This window comes from Vombatus ursinus, unplaced genomic scaffold, assembly GCF_900497805.2.
Source record: "Vombatus ursinus unplaced genomic scaffold, bare-nosed wombat genome assembly UNPS02014830.1, whole genome shotgun sequence".
Lineage (NCBI taxonomy): Eukaryota > Metazoa > Chordata > Mammalia > Diprotodontia > Vombatidae > Vombatus > Vombatus ursinus.
This window is the reverse complement of record NW_020954608.1, coordinates 48,609,681-48,630,247: the sequence shown is the minus strand read 5'-3', so window position 1 is coordinate 48,630,247 and position 20,567 is coordinate 48,609,681. Positions and strand designations below refer to the sequence as shown.

At 34.4% G+C, this 20,567-nt stretch overlaps 1 protein-coding gene across 2 annotated transcripts in view; it reads left to right on the top strand.

Annotated features, from left to right (window-relative positions):
* Nucleotides 1–11,699, top strand: part of MGST1 (microsomal glutathione S-transferase 1) — a 30,657-nt gene extending 18,958 nt beyond the window's left edge. For both annotated transcript variants that reach the window (XM_027838708.1, XM_027838709.1), the window contains exon 4: nt 11,100–11,699. In XM_027838708.1, the coding sequence (XP_027694509.1) occupies nt 11,100–11,346 (247 nt within the window). In that variant the 3' untranslated portion in view covers nt 11,347–11,699. The remainder of the gene's footprint in view (nt 1–11,099) is intronic.
* Nucleotides 11,700–20,567: the final 8,868 nt, after the last annotated feature.

The window sequence follows — 20,567 nt, the reverse complement described above, 5'->3', positions numbered from 1 at the left end:
CCTCCTGTGGATATGCTATTTCTTGTCAATTTCTCTCCTAAAATGTGGCACCCAGAAATGTATAGAGTACTGTGTGTAGTATGCCTAGGGCAGAGGGTTATAACAAACGTACTACCTCCCTTTCAACACCATATTTCTATTAATTTTGTTTGGGACTATATTAACTCTTCTGGGTGCCAAATCCCAGTGCTGACTCATTTTGAGTCTGAAGCTCACTAGAACCTCTAGGTCACAGAATCTCAGATTTGAATGGGACCTAACCATCTAGTATCGCCCATAATACCTGAACAGGAATCCATTTTATTGCATAGCTGACAAAATGTCATGTATTTTTGCCCGAAGACCTCTAGTGAAGGCAAATAATTTCAACCATTCAATATATAATTATGTGCATTTCTACCTCTTGGCCAGGTATTACCTACCACCATGCCATGTCTTTTCTTTCTTGGACCAATAACAGATGTTCCCGCTTTCGGCTGACATCTATAAATCTCTTTTTTTATCCTTCCATGGACTTTGAAAATCTTCTTTGTTTTCAGAAGGCCCATTCCTATTCTCTATCTTTTACTGTTTTAAAATTTTGTGCATTTTAGGTGCAAAACATTTTTTAAAATTGAATTGAACATCTGCAGGAGCAAAATACCTCTGCCCCTCTCCTTATCATCTTCTCTCTCCTAAAGATTAATTTATGCACAAAATAAGGAGAAAATTGTTCTCCTATAGTCACAGATTTGTGTAACTGTCTAGCAGATCTATTGCTTTCTTTCTCTCTAAGCTGAAGTAATTGACACTGATGATGTTATAATAGTCACATTATAAATATTTCTCACCATCATCATTCTCTTTCCATGGGAATTCGATCCATTTTGTGTCTTCCTGATAGAAGAGACAGGATTCCAGCTGATCACCTAGTTGAGTAAATATTCAACACACACACACACACACACACACACACACACACACACACACTCACACACACACAGAGTTGAGGCAATTGGTTTCCATGTTAGTCAAAGAGGTAATAAGTGAAGAGCTTTCTGGTTGTATGCATAATGCCCTCTGATGGTGAGAAATCTGCTTTTGGTATTGTAGCAATAAAGTGGGTCTGGGTCTAAGACGAGATGTAGACAAGAAACATTTTTGGTACTATGTGGACAGTGTAGCTAGAGAAGAGTACCTTGTAATAAATGTTAAAGATGATATGCCTATTTAAACCACCAGGTGGCCCCCAAAGCTTGAACTGTTCCCCCTCTCTTTGAACTGAACGTCCATCCATTCATTCACTCAAGGACCATTTATCAAGTGCCAACAATGTCACTTGGCAGATAAACTAAGTGCATTTACTACAGTGCAAACAAAAGTAAAGCCTTAGAAGTATCAGATTCTTAAGTGGCTATCCCCAGCCCCTCCTTTTAACATTTGAATTCCAAACATCCTGTTCCATTTTCACCACCTTGACACTCATTTTACCATGAGAACATAGATGCCCAAAGTTAATTTGAAGAGTAGCATTTGAGGGTTGAAAAGTCACAAGGGAGTGGACCTACTACTTCAGTCACCTCATATTGTTTGGATGCTCTTGCTTATGTAACATAAACCAGGCAAAATCTGCTATTTGATACTTAAGCACCTGGACCTCAGGAAACCTGGAAGCCCAAGATAGTGTCAGTGACAAAGTATTGTGTCTCATCTTTTACAAATTCTGCCAGAGAGATGGGCATGACAGGAGGTAATTGACCTTTATAGTTCCCTCCTCAATTTTTCTTCCACCATCTTTCTGAAATTGTATCTCTTTGAAATCTAGAAAAAAAATTTATAAAAAGGCAGGTAAACACTTAGTAGCTCTAAAGGCTGATTTGAAGGGGTTGTGTAGACATACACATAACCCCTCTCCCCCCACCCCAAATGCAAGATAGCAGGATACTAGAACAGACTGGGAATTTGAACTTATACTATTACAAAGCCCTTATTAACTATTTCCTTTTGGAAAACGATTTTGGAAGGCATTTATATAATACTCTATTTCAAATTTAAACCCACCTAATTATGGAATTCACTTATTCATTCAACAAGTATTTATTGGACACTAACCAAGTCCAAATCATTGTGTTGATACTGAGCAGAATATATAAAAAACATAAAGCACAATCCTTACTATTTAGGAATTTAAAATCTAGTTAGAGGGAAAAGACACACAGGAGACAGTTAAGCAATAATGTCAAACATTATGTGGCGAAGTGTCAAGGGAAATGTTTGAGTTGTAGGAGCATTCAGAGAAGTGGTTTTGGTGGAGTTCAAGTGCAGTATGGATCAAAAATGTCATGTGTCACTTAGGAAACTTAATATGATTTGAATTTGAATTAAAAGAAGTATAGTATCCAAAGTGAAAGAGATAAAAGTCCCATTCTTCTCTGCCCTGGTTTGATCACATTATTTTATGTAGTTTATGATGAGTATCATATTTTAGGAAGAACATTAATAGGATTGATGCCAGACAAGGGTAACCTTCTCTGAAAGGGTAACCATAAAGGGTAACCAGGATAATGAGGGGACTAGAAACAATACTATATGATGATAAATTAAAAGAACTTGGAACATTCAGCCTATATAACAGAGGGCTAAGGTAGCTATAATAACTCTCTGCACATATCTGAATGATTGTTTGATAGAAGATTTAATAATTTTATTTTCCTGGAACTCAGATGACAGGATTAGAAGCAACAGATGAAAAAAACTAAGGATGAAGGTTTCAGATTTTTTAAAAAAAATCACCCTTAAGTCATGAGTTCTTTGACGTTAGACATCTTAAGCAGAAGTCTAGATAATCATCTGTCAAGGATATTGTGGGACATATTGATACTTCAGGTTTGAGTTGTACTGGATTTGGTTTCTTTCTAACTTTAAGAGTCTGTGGTTTTATGATATAATTCAAAGTCAGTAGTCAAGACTTCTGTTTAACATAGTAGTATGATAGGATTTAGAGAAGTCTAGCTTTCTCACATATACTCCAGCAATGACCTGAGCACAAAGATAAGGCAACCAGATAAAACAATAAAGAAGTCCAAAGCAAATAACAGAAAGTAAAAGACAGTGTCAGACCAGATACATCAGTATAATCAAAGGGAAACAATTCAGCTTGCAGACTCCCAAAGTACTATGTTCCAGTGGGGTTAGAAAGCCCAGAGTGTTTGGATAGGGAGGTCTTGTGGGAAGTTGTGGAAATCAGCAGCACTCCAACATACGATATTTCAGGAGGTCCTGATGACTACAACACTCTGAACCTGGGCAATTCATAGGTCTTGAAACCTGATTGTCTGAGTACAGACTTACCACAGGACCAAATGGCCTGTCCTTCTCACTTTCCCCTCTGCCAAGGGTGTGGAAAATAGCAAAGTCTAGCACCAAATCCCAAATAAGGAAAGGAAACTGGAAATATGAGTAAACAGAAGACACTAAATACCATCAAGAAATAGTATGGTTCAAGAGATGTCTGAGTTAAACCAAAGAACATAGAATTATAAATCTAGAGCTGTAAGGGATCTCAGAGGTAGCCTAGTTCAACCTTATAATTTCACACACAAGGAATTTGAGGTCCAGGGAAACCGTGACTTGCATAAAGTCCCACTAGGAGAAAGTGTCATTGCCAGTGCTTGAATACAATGGATGAAAGTTTCAAAAGATCAGATTCAAGGCTTATGTATGGAAAAACTTTTTTTAACAACTAGGAATAAGCTATCTGATGAGGTAGTAGGTTCCAGTTCACCTGATGTCTTCATTTGGAGGCTAGAGGCTCTAATGCTGGAGAGCAGTAATGTCAAACCCAAATAGAAATAGATTCCTACAGTTTGCATATTGACTTAGAAAACCAGAAATGAACATTATCTATGTTGTATTTTTTTTTATTTTGTTAAATATTTCCCAATTACATTTTAATCTGGTTCAGGTCACAAGTTTGTCACCTCTGCTATAGAGAGGACTCCTATTTAAGAATGAGCTCGATTAGATTACCTCTCAGATTTTTCCATCTTTGAGATTATGTGAAAACAGTCCTTGGGTTGGACATTCAAGAGCAGAATGAAGGGCTTATTCTTTTAGATACTTTGGACAAATAAATGGAAAGACAAATGGTATTCTAGGTAAATGGAACAATGTGAACCCAAGACTTGGAGTCAGTAATGATCATGGTGATTTGTAGGATAATAAGTAGTCTCAATTGGCTGAAATAAAGATAAAACTGTTGCACATAAGTTTTGGTTGGGGCAGGGATATCCAGAAAGTAAGAGAAAAATTTGAAATTTCTCTTGTAGGTAACGGGTTTTTGTAGAGGTGAATGAGATGAGAAAGGGTGTTTGGGAGAAGAATGTGGAAATCAACTAGAGGCAATGCAATATGGAGAATATTGGGACAGTCTGTGAGAAAGGCATACCTGAGCTCAATTCCTGCATCTGATACATACCAGCTGTATGACTAAGGATACATACTTCTTATTTTCCTAGGCAACTAAGATTACAAGTTACAGAAAAGTCATAGGTCTCCATTGGAGGTGGTAGTTACTACATATTAGCCTTCCCCTAAAATAAATGGATGGATAGATAAATAGAGACTAACTTCAAAGGTTGAATGAATTTTGAGACTAAGATTAACTGAAGTCAATGAAAATAGGAAATTGTTAGAATAGTAAGATGGTAAATGTCTGGGTTATAGTGAGAGTAGTAGGAGTAGAAAGGAATAGAGGTCTATGAGTGACATAAAAGAAGAATTAATAGAATGTGGTAATAGATTACATATAAGAGTTGAAGGTAAAGAAAGAATCAAAAAATGAGCCTGAAAGCTTGAAAGACTAAAATAGTATTGCTATTGATTGAAATAAGAGAGCTGATACAGGAAGCAAGCTTTTCAGGGAAGATAGTGTGCTCATTTTTTTTTTCAAGGTTCCTTCTGTTTTTATTTCAGCAAACAGTTCTTCTTTGTTGGTCAAAATCAGGCACAGATATAACTTCCACTTGTCATTTCTACTTTTTCAAGGATGAATTTTTCATTAAAAGAATTCATCAAATTATTAACCATTTTTCCTTTGTCAGAGAAAGACAGAGAGAAACAGAGAGGCAGAGACAGAGAAACAGAGACACAAAGAAATGGAGACAGACAGACAGACTGGATAGTTGGAGTATCTGTTCAGGACAGTATCAGACATTGATGTATAGTTTGTGGTCCCTTTTCCTAAGCATTTGTGAGAAATGATTCATTTGTACCCTAGTCCATTCCAATCAGTATTAAACAGTTCAGTGTGATCCCATAGGGGGCAGTGATTATTAGCAATTATTAGTCATATATTCATCTAGTAATATAGATTTAGTCAGTTATCTAATAGTACAAGAATAAAAATATACTAATACATATTTTACATGGATCATATAAGGATAATTAGATAAGATAGGTTCTTATAGTAGTCCTCAAACTTTACTGTTTACCACTTGTTTACCAGTTATGAAGTTCATTTTCTTAACCACAAGAATGCTGATGACCAAACCCAGCATGGGTAGGATGTCCTAATGTTATATGGAAAGTCCCCCAACTTATTTTTGTACCTCCAGATCATTCTCTCATGGCCAACATGACCGCTTAGTCAGCAGATATGTTCTGTGCTTTACCCAACCCATGACCCACCTGCTGATAACACCATTTTTTGACTGCATATGTCATTTTTTGGCCCTCAACAGTGAGATTTATCAACCAATGAGATTTTATATTTTACTCTGCCTCTCCCAAGTGTCTGGGTATCAAACCCTATAAAAGTAAAGCCCTGAAGAAAGGAGGCATCTTATATCATAAGAAAGACTTGAGGTCCACTTCATGAGAAGGGACCATGGATGGACCCTTTAGTAAAGTGCTATTGGCTTAGAGTTCTGCCTCAGTGATTTTTCTTGCAGATTGGACAGTTTTGGACCCCACACCCTTATCTAATTACATCTCTCCAAATGATCTATAAGCAAAGTAGCTCTACAATAATATCACTCCTTTTTCTGCTAGTATTGAGACCCACCAAAATACTCTCTATCTTGTTTCTACACTAAGCTTCCTAGATTTCTTCTCATGAGTAGATATTCTCAAAATCTAATTCTGTTCCACTCTGCCTCCTTTTGCCAAATTCCCCTAAGTTCTATCTTATTAAGTCTTTGTAATCATGATAAGGTTACATTTTCTTCCTTATACTTAGATCAACTTCTATACTCTGTCGTATGGTGATCTATTTCATCAGCTCACATGAGTTTAATTGTCATTTTTTATGCAGATGCCTCTCAGATCTACATATTCCCCAGCTCTCACTTGACCTTCATTCTTATATCAAACTGCATTTTGGGCATTTCAAATTTGATATCCCATGGACATCTCAAACTCAACATGTCTTAGCTTTCCCTCAAAGCCCGTCCCTCTTTTAAAGTCTCTTTTTTATGTTAAAGGTGATGCCATACTCCAGTCTCCCAGGTTTGCAACCACAGCATTATCCTTGATTTGTTACTCTATCTCATCTTTTATATCTAGAGCTGTCTCTTCCTCTCCCCCATTTCTGTCTCCACAATAGTATTTGCATCTCACCCTTTCTCTCTTCTTAAATGACCACTCCAATCCAGTCCCTTATCAGTTCTCACCTGGCCCTAGAATTGCTGGTTTATCACAATAGCTTCCTATTCCTATTCCTAGTCTCTCTACATCAAGTCTCTCTCCTCTGTTATCTGCCACACAGCTGACAAAGTGATATTATTATAGTTCATGTTTAATGTCACTTTGCTCCAGTTCCCTCAAGAATATCCAATGGCTCCCTCTATCTATCCTCTAGGATAAAATAAAAGCTCCTACATTGAGAATTTAGAGCTCTGTATAATATAGACGTAGTCTATCTTTCCAACCCTGTATATTATGCCCCTTCCTATAGTCCATGGCCCAATTAAACTAGCCTTTTTTTTGCCTATTCCTTACATGTGACATTTCATCTCCTATCTCCATGACTTTTCACTAGGAATGCACTCCCTCCTTACCTCTACCTCTTAGATATCTTTTATCTGCTTCAAGACTCAACTCAAGCAAAACATCTACATGAAATCCTTCATGAACCCCAAGTCCTTAATTCTTAGTGCTTACCCTTCCACAAAGTACCTTGTATTTATTTTGTATATAATCCATACATACTTATCCATATACATAACGTGTCTCCAAATAGGATGTAAAGTCCTTGAAAGCAGGGACTATTTCCTTTTTGTCTTTGTATTCCCAGCACCTGGAACAATTATCTGACTTTGTGAACTTAATATAGGATTGTTGACTGGCAGAGTTCTATGTTCATTTGTATAAGGTCAATCAGAGGCTATCAGTTTTATTTTTGATTATCTTCTTGAATATTTTTTCTTATTAACATTGGTCCTTTTTCTTGCTATTTTTTCCTTTGTTATCTGTCATAATATTTGTACATATGAGGCTTGTCAGAATTATGTGGGTAGTTTTCTCCTCCCATTTTCAGTTTATAATTCTCTTTGTCATTTTCACAATACTCCAGGATAATATGTTCTTAATAATCATAACTCTGTACCCACAAAGATATCATTATTCCTATATTTTAAGCCATTGTCATTTGGATCACAACCCCAGATGCTATCTTCTTACCCAGTTGTTCCCTTCACAAATCTGCATACCCTTTGACCCAGCAATAGCATGTCTACTATGGAAGTGTTTTGAATAACTGCACCTGTATAACCTATATTGAGTTGCTTGCCTTTTCAATGAAGGTGGATGGGGAGGGAGGAAGGGAGAAAATTTGGAACCCAAAGTTTTAAAAACACGTGTTTAAAAAAATGTTTTCACATGTAACTGGGAAATAAGAAAGACAAGAAATGGGGTACAGAAATCTATCCTGCCCTACAGGAAAATAGAAGGGGAAGGGGATAAGAGAAGGGGGGAGAGATAGAAGGGAAGGCAGACTAGGGGAAAGGGTATTTAGAATGCGTGCCATCTTGGGGTGGGGGGAGGGGCGAGAAGGGGTGAAAATTTGGAACTCAAAATCTTGTGAAAGTAAATGTTGAAAAGAAAAAATAAATAAATTTATTTAAAAAAAGACAAAAAAATAAAATATGCCCTCCCTTTAATCATCTCTTCTTTCTTTTATTCCCTTCCCTTCCTACTTCCCTGTAAGGTAAGATAGATTTTTATAATCAATTGTGTGTGTGTGCATGTGTGTACAACTCTTTGAACCAGTTTAGGTTTGAGTGAGTTTCTATGCTGTCTCACTTCACCATCATTTGCTCCTCCACTATAAAACCTCTTCCTAGGGCACCTCTTTTATGGGATATATTTCCCCCATTCTTACTCTCCCTTTCCCTTTCTTCTGGGGGATCCCTCTTTCTCCCCATCTAGTTTTTTAAACATCATCCTAACATAATCCGAATACTCCCACAGCCTTGGTTTATGTAGAATCCTTCTAACTTCTACAATAATGATAAATTTCTTAGAAGTTAATATATCACAAACAGAAATGTAAACAATTTAACCTTATTGAGTCCCTTAAGATGTCTCTCAACTTTACCTTTTTATGCTTCTCATGAATCTCGTATCTGAAAGTCAAATTTTCTATTCAGCTCTGTTCTTTTCATTGGGAATGCTTGAAAATCTTCCATTAAATATCCATCTTTTCCTTTGAAGGACTATACTCAGTTTTACTGGGTAGGTTATTGTTGGTAAGAATCCTAGCTCTTTTGCCTTCAAGAATATCGTATTCCAAACACTCCATTCCTTTAACATGGTAGCTGCTAAATCTTGTGTAACCTTGGATATGGCTCCATAATATCTGAATGGATTTTTCTTCCTGGCTATTTCTCTGCTTTTTTTTTTCTGGCTTATGTTTGAAGTATTTTCTCTTTTACCTGGGAGCTCTGGAATTTGGCTAAAAAATTCCTAGGAATTTTTGTTTTGGAGTTTCTTTCAGATGGTGATCTGTGGACTCTTTCAATTTCTATTTTACTTCAATATTCTAGGATATTTGGGATAGTTTTACTTGATAATTTCTTGAAATATGATGTCTAGGCTCTTTCTTCGATCAAGGCTTTCAAGTAGTCCCATAGTTCTTAAATTATCTCCCTTCCATTGATTTTTGTGCCTCTTTTACCAAGCTATTAATTGTCTTTTCATAATTGTCTTCATTTGCTCTCATTTCTTTACCCAATTTTTCTTCTACCACTCTTATTTGATTTAATTTTTTTAAACTCTTCCAGGAATTCTTGTTGGGCTTACATCTAATTCGCATTTTTTTCCTTTAAGGTTTTGCTTGTGCTATTTTGATTTAATTGTTTTCTTCTAAGTTTTTATTTTGATTTTCCTTCTCACTATAATAGTTTTTATGATCAGGCTTTTCTTTTGTTCTTTCTCATTTTCCACCTGTTTCTTAATTTTGAACTTCATGTTAAAGTTGGTTTCAGCTCCTGGTGGAGGGGTGAGGAGGAAGACTGTCCTGAGCATTTATCTTCTAAGGTCAATTTGAGTAATTGTAATTTCTCTTCTATGAAACAACTTAACAAATATATTCATGGACTCAGACATTTTCAAGTGGAAAATTTAGGGATAATTTTATTCTGATACTAAGTTATGGAAACTGATATATTGGGGTTAAGCTAGGTGCCCAAGGTACTTGAATTCATATCTTCTTCCCTCAGGCTAAGTGATCTTTCTACTATTCTATGCTGATATTTACATTTACAGACAGTGATCATACCTCTCCCCTCCTAAATCGTCTTTCACAAATAACATGAAATTGTTTGAATCTCTTCAACACCATACATTATTACCCTGGATGCTCTAGGACTTGTTAATGTTTTTCTCCACCCCCCCAAAAATAGTACTTGGAACAGTGGTACTATTGTATTCTGCCTATGGACAACTTATCTTTTAATGAAGATTAATTTTATCTTTTTAGTTTTATATAACAGTTTCTAGATTTATAGCTAGAAGAGACCCCAGGGACCATCTAGGCCAACTTCCTTCTTTTACAGATAAGGAAATTGAGATTCAAGGAGCTTAAGTGACTTGGTCAGAGTAACCAAGATAGTAAGCTTCAGAGATGGTATTTGAACCCAGGTTTTCTGCAACCAAAGTACATACCATACCAACTCTTCAAATACCATATGGGGTCTGGGGAAAGGGTTGCCAGGTTTTTACCTTGATAACTCCAGAGGTCATCTTTAACTCTTTTGTGATGTGAATGTTGCAGCTAGACATACCCATTTAGTTTGAGAAAGCCATATATATTTTAATTTGTTTTTTTTCCAATTCTTTTTTATCCTATTGCTACTTAGGGTATCTCTTTCTAGACTTATCTGAGTTATAGACTGATATTCCTCTTAGTTTATATGATATTCTTGGATCAATAGGGTCCCTTTCAAATCATCCTCAGCATTTCAAAAAGCAAAATTACAAAACAATAGCTACCTAGGCCTTGTGACCTCCTCCCTAGTCCATATATAGATATGGTTGGGGAGATAAAGGTAAAACAATTGCAAACATATGTTTGCAATTGTTTTACCTTTATCTCCCCAATAAATATCTGGTCTCCCCATACATGTTCCATTACTTGGAGTTTCTTGATATGGCACTATTTTATTTACCAGACACTGCAAACTTCTGGTTAGAAATTATGAATCACCCCATAATCATTTAATAAACTTTTATATAATGAGATTATCTCCTGATGATAGAAAAATCTGAAAATGCATCACTGAGGGCAGAATTTAGGAGAGAATTTGGAGACAAAAAATTATAGATAGTATTTTACATTATTATTTTGTGGCTCTTCAAAATTATTACATTTCTAAAAAGTTAGTAATAATATTTATATTTGTTGTGACAAAAAAGAAAGCAAAAATTAAGATGTTATGAGTCATATGAATTTTCCATGAAATGTGAAAAGAATAAAGTATACCTTATTTGAAATCTATAGATCCCATAAGTAGCAATATAAACTGTTATAGATCTAGAATGATGAGTTGTTGTTTTCTGCTTGCTGTCTTTTCTCCACCCAGATTATGATTTTTTAAGGCTTTACTCTTTTCTCTCCATAGAGCCCACCGGAATGACCTTGAAAATATTGTCCCATTCTTTTGCATTGGCCTCCTGTATTCCCTGAGCGATCCAGACCTTACCACAGCCTTATGGCACTTCAGAATCTTTGTTGCAGCCAGAATTTACCACACAATTGCCTATTTGACACCTCTTCCACAGCCAAACCGTGGGTTGAGTTGGTTGATTGGATATATAGTTACTTTTTCAATGGTATACAGATTGCTGAAGAATAAATTATACTTGTAACAGACAACATAACATTCAACCTTTAAGTTAGTCTTTTGCTAAGAATTTTATCTCTTCTTAATCTTAAATGATTCATTTTTCCTTTGGAGTTAAAGGTAATGGTAGAGGAGAGAATTATTTTGAATGCCACCATTAATGGCATCTTTGATTCTAGATTAACATTTTTGTTGGAGACTTTCCATAATGACCCCTCATTTTCTACTCTTTTCCCTTATCAGATTAATGAGTGTAAAGCATTGCATATATTATATGACTTTCAACTTTTCAAACTTTTACATATACAATGTAATGATTTTGGTTTGAGTTATATTGTTGTCAAAGCCAATGTACACCAATAAAGGACTAAAACAATGCATTGACTTGTTTTTCCTTTTAATACTGTGGTGGTAAAAATAAAATAGGGTAACCTTAAAAGACACCTCAAAATGAAAACCCCCAGGAATACCATAACTAAAATCTAGAGCTTCCACATCAAACAAACAGTAACTTAAAGAGCCAAAAAAGTACCAAAGAACTATAATAAAGGTTATATAAGGCTTAGCAAAAGGTAATATAAATGAGCAAAGAGCCTTAAATACAAGATTTCCTCACTCTCCCCACAAAAAAAGGCCTACAACCCAGAATAATCTGTTTTGCAATAATATATAAAATCATTGGGAGACAGGAAAATAAACCTTTAATTAAGTAGAAGGGTTCTTAATGAAAAGGCCATAACCAAGGAAAATCTTTGAAATGCAAACACAGGAGTCAAGAGGAACATAGCAAGATAAATACATTTGTTCAATTGGAAGGCATCAAATGATGATGAATTGTTTACATTCTAATGGGGGAGAAAAAATGTGTTCTCTCAGAATCTTAATGCCTTTAAGAATCATTAAGTTAAATAAGAAAGTTAGAGGTCCTATGAGAAGTGGTTTTGTTCTCTTTTGATAAACTTAAGAAGGAAATGCAAGGAATAAAAGAATGTACTATAGAAGAAAGGAAGAAGAAGAAATGAAGAATATAATATACAGGAAGAGGGGATGCCATCCCCTCAAACTCCCTTACATATATATAAGGCAAAGGAAGGTCAAATACTCACAAACACTAACTCATTCACACACACACACACACACACACACACACACACACACTTTCATCGTCACATACAAAGAGCATGGTGTAGAAATAAATTTAGCTCAACAAGGAAAATGAGGAGACAGGGAGAAGAAAGAAGAGGAGTTAAGAGGAAGGACAAGATAGAAGAGAGAATAGCCATAAGCAAAAGAATTTCTAAGACTTACAAATGGACTATAAAGTGGTGAGAAGAAAAGAAAGAAGGAAGGAAAGGAAAAAATCTAAGATTGGGGGTGGAAGAAAAGAAGGGAAAAGAGTTAGAAATAGGTCAGTCCATCAGAATCCTCAGATTAATGAAATTCCATTTTCACCTCTTTGTAAAAAAAAGAGAGAGATAAAGAAATGAAAAAGTACAAGAGGGAAATGCAGAACTGTCAATTAAAACCACGATTAAATTAAACACAAAACAATAGAGATAGAAGATAGCTTAGAAAGAATTTAATAGAACATTGTTTACAAGAAACACAATAAAACATAAATGTTCACACAAAGTAAAAAGTCTAGAGGAAAATCAATAATGTATTTTATAAATTCATATCATTAATGGTCATGATTTAGATAAGATGAAAGCAAAGAGACCTACAAAAAGATACATAGGGAAACTGGATTATGCTTAAAGGTGACACAGCTAATGAGTCAATATCAATATTTTATATGTATAAATGCATACATATTGTGTGTGTGTGTGTGTGTGAGTGTACTGAATGCTATAGTATCTAAATACTTAAAGGAAAAGTTAATCAAATTGAATGGAGAAATAGTAAAACTGTACTATTGTGGGGATATAAATGTATTCCTCTTAGGGGTAAATAAATCTAATAAAGAGATAATCAAGAAAGAAGACTGAAACCTGAACAAAATTTTAGGTAAGATGGGTGTGATAGAACTCTAGTAATTACTGAATGGAACAGAAAAACGTTTCCATATTTTTCACTTATCTGTGGCACTTTTACAAAAATTGTCTGCATATTGGAGCATCAAAAAGTCACCAAAAAATTCAGAAAAGCTTCTGGAAATATTATACATGCCCTTTGCTGACTATAATGCAACAAAATTCAATAATTTACCTTAGAATAAATGATTCAATTGGATTAGGGACTACATAATTTAATCCTAAGTAGATAAAATAATAAATTAAAGAAACAATAAAATTTTTATCAAAGGAAACAATAACAGTAAAATATAAACAATTTATGGGATGCAACTAAAGTAATATTTAAGAAAAATTAAAGAATAGATCAATAGATTAGGTATGCAATAAAAAACTAGAAGAGTAATAGATCAAGAAACCCCCCCAAAACACCAAAGTATAAATAAGAAATAAAACAATAAAGAATTAGGAAAACTAAAATCAAATATACATTGAGTAAAAAAATAAAACTAGAAGCAAGGTTTTTAAAATAACTAAGAAAATATGCAAAAAGTTTGATATTATTTTGTTTCAAAGAGAAGGGCAAACCTAATTGCATCAAAAATGCAAAAGGCACATTCATACCAATAGAAAATGAAATAAAGGAAACCAACAAATCAGATAACATAAATGAAATCAGTGAATGTTTACAAAAATATAAAACACCTGGATTATCAAAAGGAGAACCAGAGAACCAGAGAATGTAAAAAAAAAAACACAACTTAATCTCAGAAAAAGAAATTAAATGTCATAAATGATCTCCTCCCTCCATAATACCCCAAACTACATGGCTTTACAAGTAAATTCTATTAAACTTTAAAAGAACAATTAATTCCTATATGTCATAAACTATTTTCAGAAATAGAAAAATACCTTTTGAAACTCTATGGGACAAATGTGGCTTTGATGCCTCAAAAAAGAGAAAGAAAAGGAGCAGAAAGAAAACAGTAAACTGATATCTCTAATCAGCATTGATGCATAATATTAAATACAATTTTAGCAAAAGCTAAAATAATATATTACAGAGATGATGAGGCTTGGTTTATACCAAGAATATGATTTCAACTTGAGGGAAATTATAAAAATAATAAATTACATTAATTGTAAAAATTAGTAACAATTATTATACTAAGAAATGCTGAATAAGTCTTTAGCAAAATCTAGCACTCATCTATTAATAAAACTGGAAAGTATAGGAATAAACAGTCCTTTCATTATTATTACAAAGTAGTATTTGTCTAAAACCTTGAGCCAACATTATTTGTAATGGATAAGAGCCATTTCTAATATAATCGGCGTAAAGTAAGGATGTCCATTACCACCACTACTATTTAACATAATTCTAGAAATGCTACCTATAGTAAAAACAAAAGAAATTGAAGGAACAAATAGGAAAAAAGGAATCAAAACTATCACTTTCTGTGGATGATTTTAATAAAATTTTATTTTTTCCAATTACATGTAAAGATAATTTCTAACATTCATTTTTTTTACAAAATTTCCAGTTCCAGATTCTTCTCCCTCTCTCTTCCCTTCCTTCATCTTAAAATGGTAAGCAATTTGCTATAGGTTATGTATGTCCAATCATGTAAACCATATTTCCATATTAGTCATGCTGTGAAAGAAGAAACAGACCAAAAGAAAAAATAAAAAACCAAAAAATAATAGAAAGAGATAGCAGTATGCTTCAATCTGTAATCAGAGTCCATCAGTTCTTTCTCTGGATGTGGACAGCATTTTCCATCATGTGTCTTTTGGAATTGTCCTGGATCATTGTATTGCTGAGAGGAGCTAAGTCATTCATAGTTGATCATCACACAATGTTGCTGTTATTGTATACAATGTTATCCTGGTCCTGCTCATTTCACTTTGCATTATTAGTTCATGTAAGTCCAGATTTTTTTGAAATCTACCTGCTCATCATTTCTTATAGCACAATAGTAATCAATTACATTCATATACTATAGTTTATTCAGCCATTTCCTGATTGATCGGCATCCCTTCAATTTCAACTTTTTTGCCACCACAAAAAGAGCTGCTATAAATATTTTTGTGTGTGTAGGTCCTTTCCCCTTTTTTTTTTGATCTCTCTGGGAGATGAACCTAGTAATAGTATTGCTGTATCAAAAGGTATGCACAATTTGATTACCATTTGGGCATAGTTCCAAATTGCTCTCTGAAATGGTTGGATCAGGATTTTTTAGTGAATGATTTGAAGGTCCTTATGGACAAAAGAGTAAACTAAGAATTAATTGAAAAAAACTTATAATTTCAGCAAAAACAGGATGTAAAATAAATTAACCTAAGACATTAGATATTTCTGTACATTATAAACAACACAAAACAGGAATTGATAGATGATGAATCCCATTAAAATAACTACAGAATGTCTTAAAGTTTAAGAGTCTTTATAACAAGGTACATACAGAAACTGTTAGAATACAACTACAAAAGACTATGGAAATAAAAGTGACACAAATAATTAGAAAACTATTAATTGATCATGATTTATCTAAGTCTTCCACATCACAACTTTTCCCATCCTAGTTTCAAAATATTGTGGTTCAGCATAAGAAATTAAATGGGAATTTTTGGGAGTTTTCTGGAAGTTGCAGATGACATGCAAAGGCCAGTGGATGACATGGAAAAAAAATTAGCAAGTCAGAAATGTGGAACCCAAATTTTACAATAAGGTACTGTAAATGCTCCATAAAAGAAAAAGAAGAAAAAAAAATCAGACTTTTTCTTTGGTATGAAGGGAGGACCAAAAATATCTACATGGATTTTCCAGATCATAGGGGGCACCCTACACTCCTAAACCCTGCAATGTGGAAGGCATAACTGAATCACTGAAATCAGTTTATTTATTAATCAAACTACCTGAGGTTTATTTTAATAGAGCTAGAAAAAATAATAAAGGATTTCATCTGGATGAATGAAAGGTCAAGAATCTTAGGGGGAATAAAGAACAGATCTTAATAGTACCAGATCCCAAACTACACCACAGACTAGTAATCATCCAAACAATTTGGAACTGGTCAATTAGAGAAGTCAATCAATGAACAGGTTAGGTATATGACTTAACAGTAGTATGGTTTCTGATAAACCCAAAGACCCCATCTACTTTTATAAAAGTTTCCTATTCCACAAAAACTACCAGAAAAACTAGAAAGTTCTCTGATGGAAATTAGGTATAGGCTAACACCTCACACTGAATAAAATTGTGTTTCAAATGTGTATATGATTGATAAATAAGGTTAACAAATTTAGAAGCTCAAGCCTCTTTCAGATTTCCTTTCAGATTTATGGATATGGTAAGAGTTCATGCATAAAAGAGTGAATTGCAGAAGATCAAATTTATATTTTTGATTTTTTTGTATTTTTAAATTATAAAGCAAAACCAATGAAGCTCTAATTGTAATGTAAATAGTTAACTGGGAAAGTTTTTGTAGCATGTTTCTGTGATAAAAATCTTAAATCTTAAAATATATAATGAATCACTTCAAATTTATTAAATAAGAACCATTCAAGATTTCAGGAAGGGAAGTAAAGCTCATTGCTTTACAATTTGTAAGCCCTTCCAAACCCTGTATTCTTTCCTTCTTTTATTAATTGAGACATTTGCTTTTATCCAAACTTGTGGTACCTCTCCTGTTTTCCATGACCTTTCAAATATCATGGACCGTGGCTCAGCAGTCACATGTGTCAGCTCTTTTGAGACTCAAAAATGTAGTTCTTTAGGGAGAGTTGATTTGAATTCTATCAAAGGCAAGAAAGGCATTTTCTTATTATTTCTTTACTTGTAATAGGTATCAACTCCATCAGTCACTTTTGTATAGTCATTTCCAGGGCAGGGAAGATTTTTTACAGAGAAAACAAAAACTATATATAATCATTTCCACTATAAAGCAACACACATATTCCTAAATACTATTGCACTATGCAAAATCACCCTTAAAACCATAGTGTTTATGAGGAAAATGGATTTAAGTGCATACTACTCAAAACTTTATCAATGACAAAAAAGATATTTTTTATTTTATTTTATTTTACATTTTATGTAAGGTTTATTTTAAAATATTTTAAGAGAGAGGAAACATAAAAGTGGTAGCACAGGTTTATACATATTAAATAGTTTAGAAATACATAAGTACTAGAATAAATAGTGGCTGTTACTACTGCCTCAGACTGCTACTTCACCTGCATTCCAATGGGGCCTGAGCTGACAAAGTTGATGACTACAGAGCTAGCTCAACTTGGGATGGGGTGGGGCCAGATCTATGACCTTGACTAAAAAATGGGAAGAGGTGGAATATGTAGGTGTGGACCAACCCTCCTTCACCCACAGTTCCTATTGCATCAGAAGAAGATACGGCAAGGATAGCACTTTACTTTGAAAAAGACCGGTTTCTTTGTGAATATGTGTATCAAAAGGATTGCAGCTTGTAAGTTAGGAAGCTGTGTAGTTTTCTTCATTCTTACTGTTTCCCAAAGTCAAAATGTTATACTGACTAACCTAAAATTCATATGCTCTAATTGTTTCCTAATATATCAATCATATTGGAATAAACCTGATTGTTCAAAACAAACATTATATAACATAACTGACAGCAACAATTGAGAAGTTATTTTTCCTCTGTTGTCAGTTATTGTTATCCTACTCTTCTCAACTAAAGGTACTATCCGTTTTTTGATCATCCTTTTTCTCCCAACATAATGTGTGAGAAGGAAGAACTCCTTTTTTCTCACCAGTTTCAGTTCATTCTGAAATTCAGCAATCTTGATATTATTTCCAGGACTATGCCTCACTGTTACATTCATTCTCTATTACTTCACCTTCCTTCCATTTTCTATACATTTTTTTAATCTGTGCTGGTTAGTGAATTTCCTTTGTATCTAAATCAGTCTTTTCAGAACAAAAATCCTATTTTTCTTTTTCATTAGAATTGTTTTTTTTTACTCTGGAATTTTATTATTAAGTATAATGGATGACTTCCCCTTGAATCATTTTAGTCAGTAGCATCCCAGCTATCTTTCTTTTGAATCCTTTTAAATCTGATTTCCCAAAATTCCCAAATTGATTTCCCAAAATTCAATGCACATGCCAGATTACAGCCAGACTTCCCCTTCCTTTCTTTCCCAAACTTAAGGATGAAATGTTAACTTCTCCTCCAGCATTCCCATCATTTCCACAATAGCAGCTACTTCCTCCCTGTTAGTGCTTCTTGTTTCCTCTATCTTTGGAAGGATAAAATTGACAATAAGGCAAGTTAAGTAGTTATTAGCTGCTTTGCTATTATCAGAATGTCTAGATAACTGAAGTTCCTGTCATTACTATAACATGAGTCTGTACCAGGCTTGTGATGTATTTCCTGGACTCAAGTTGTTTTCTCTTCTTGGTCAGGTGGTCTTTATTCCATTGTCAAAATCACTTTTGTTTCTCCTTTCATTTCCATACAAATATTCTCTTTCACATTTTCCCCTGGTAGTTCCTATATTTTTTTGACTAAGTATAGCCTTTTGACATAGAATATTATCCTATCACCCTCTTTGTCTACCCTTTTTCTTTTGAATAATGCATACTATCCAGAGTCATGAACTAGTCATAAGTTTCAGTTTACCAAGTCATAGTGACAACTATGAGGTCAAATTTGTCTCTTTGCATTAAACCCTCTTACATAAAATGTAAACTACTCTTGTTTGCTGATTAAATTTTTTTTGCTATTTATGCAAAGACATTTGAGATCATGGATTTTAGTGCATTTCTTAGATTTTGTCTTCTGTGGATAACCTAGGTTTCTCAGCTACCTGGGTTTCTTGGAAACAACTTTGTGGCTACTCTCTATGTATCAAACTGAGGGGACATACATTGGCCATCTTCTCCTTTCCTGGTCATGTTTCGCTTATAACCTTCTTAATTAGATTTAGAAGATACCTGGCAAATGTGTTTTGACTGACCTTTGTTGGTGTACCTTATCATTATTTCAAGATTAGTTGTTCCTATCTCAACTGGCTTGGAAATACAGCAACTGTCCACAGCCTGGGTCCTTTTTGGTTTCTGTGGGAGCTTTGATCTGCTCCATTTCCAACTTGTGCTGGTTGAACCCTCCTCATGCAACCTTGTGGCCATAATACTACAGAAATTAGTGCAGACACACAATCAGCTTAGTCCATTGGAGCTCAAAAAAATCTGTATCTCAAGCAATCTGCCAGCTTCAGCCTCCTCAGTAGTGGTGATTACAAGTCTGTCCCAGCACATGCAGCCTTTACTCCACCTCTGAAGATGAATCAGTCAACTCAATTTTTTTTAGAAATCGTAGTTCAGAAACAGAAATTCCAATCTTAGGTTCCACCTTTCAGCCAGTAGTTAATTTCTCATTTTTTTCCCTCTTCTGCTTACCTTGGCTTCAATGGAAAATAATGATAAATATACAACCTTTGTTCTTATGATCTTCAGTTACTTGCCTAAGATATCATAAATGTAGGCATTATTTTTTTAGGTTCCTTCTGGGAGTATCATCTGTGTCTGTGTGTAATCAACAGAAGTTGGTAATTGTCATTAATTTTTTGTGTGGATAAGCAAGGTCAAGGGAAGTTTTTTTTTTTAAATTTGTTTTTAAATTAATTAATTTTTAGTTTTCAACGTTCATTTCCACAAGATTTTGAGTTCCAAATTTTCTCTCCATCTCTCCTTTCCCCCACCCCAAGACTGCGTGCATTCTGAATACCCTTCCCCTAATCTGCAATCCTTTCTATCACCCCCCTCCTTCTCTTATCCCCTTCCCCTTCCATTTTCCTGTAGGGCAGGAAATTTATATACCCCATTGCCTGTATGTCTTATTTCCCAGTCGCATATGAAAACAATTTTTAACATTAATTTTTGAAACTTTGAGTTCCAAATACTCTCCCTTCCTCCCTCCGCATCCATCCTCATTGAGAAGGCAAGCAACTCAATACAGGTTATACATGTGTAGTCATGATAAATACTTCCATAATAGTCATGTTGTGAAAAACTAACTATATTTCCCTTCATCCTATCCCACCCTCCATTTATCCTTTGATCCTTTGACCCTGTCACTCCTGAAAAGTGTTTGCTTCTGATTGCCCCCTCCCCCAATATGTCCTTCCTTGTATCATCCCCCTTCTCTTATTCTCTTCCCCTCTATTTTACTGTAGGGTAAGACAGATTTCCATA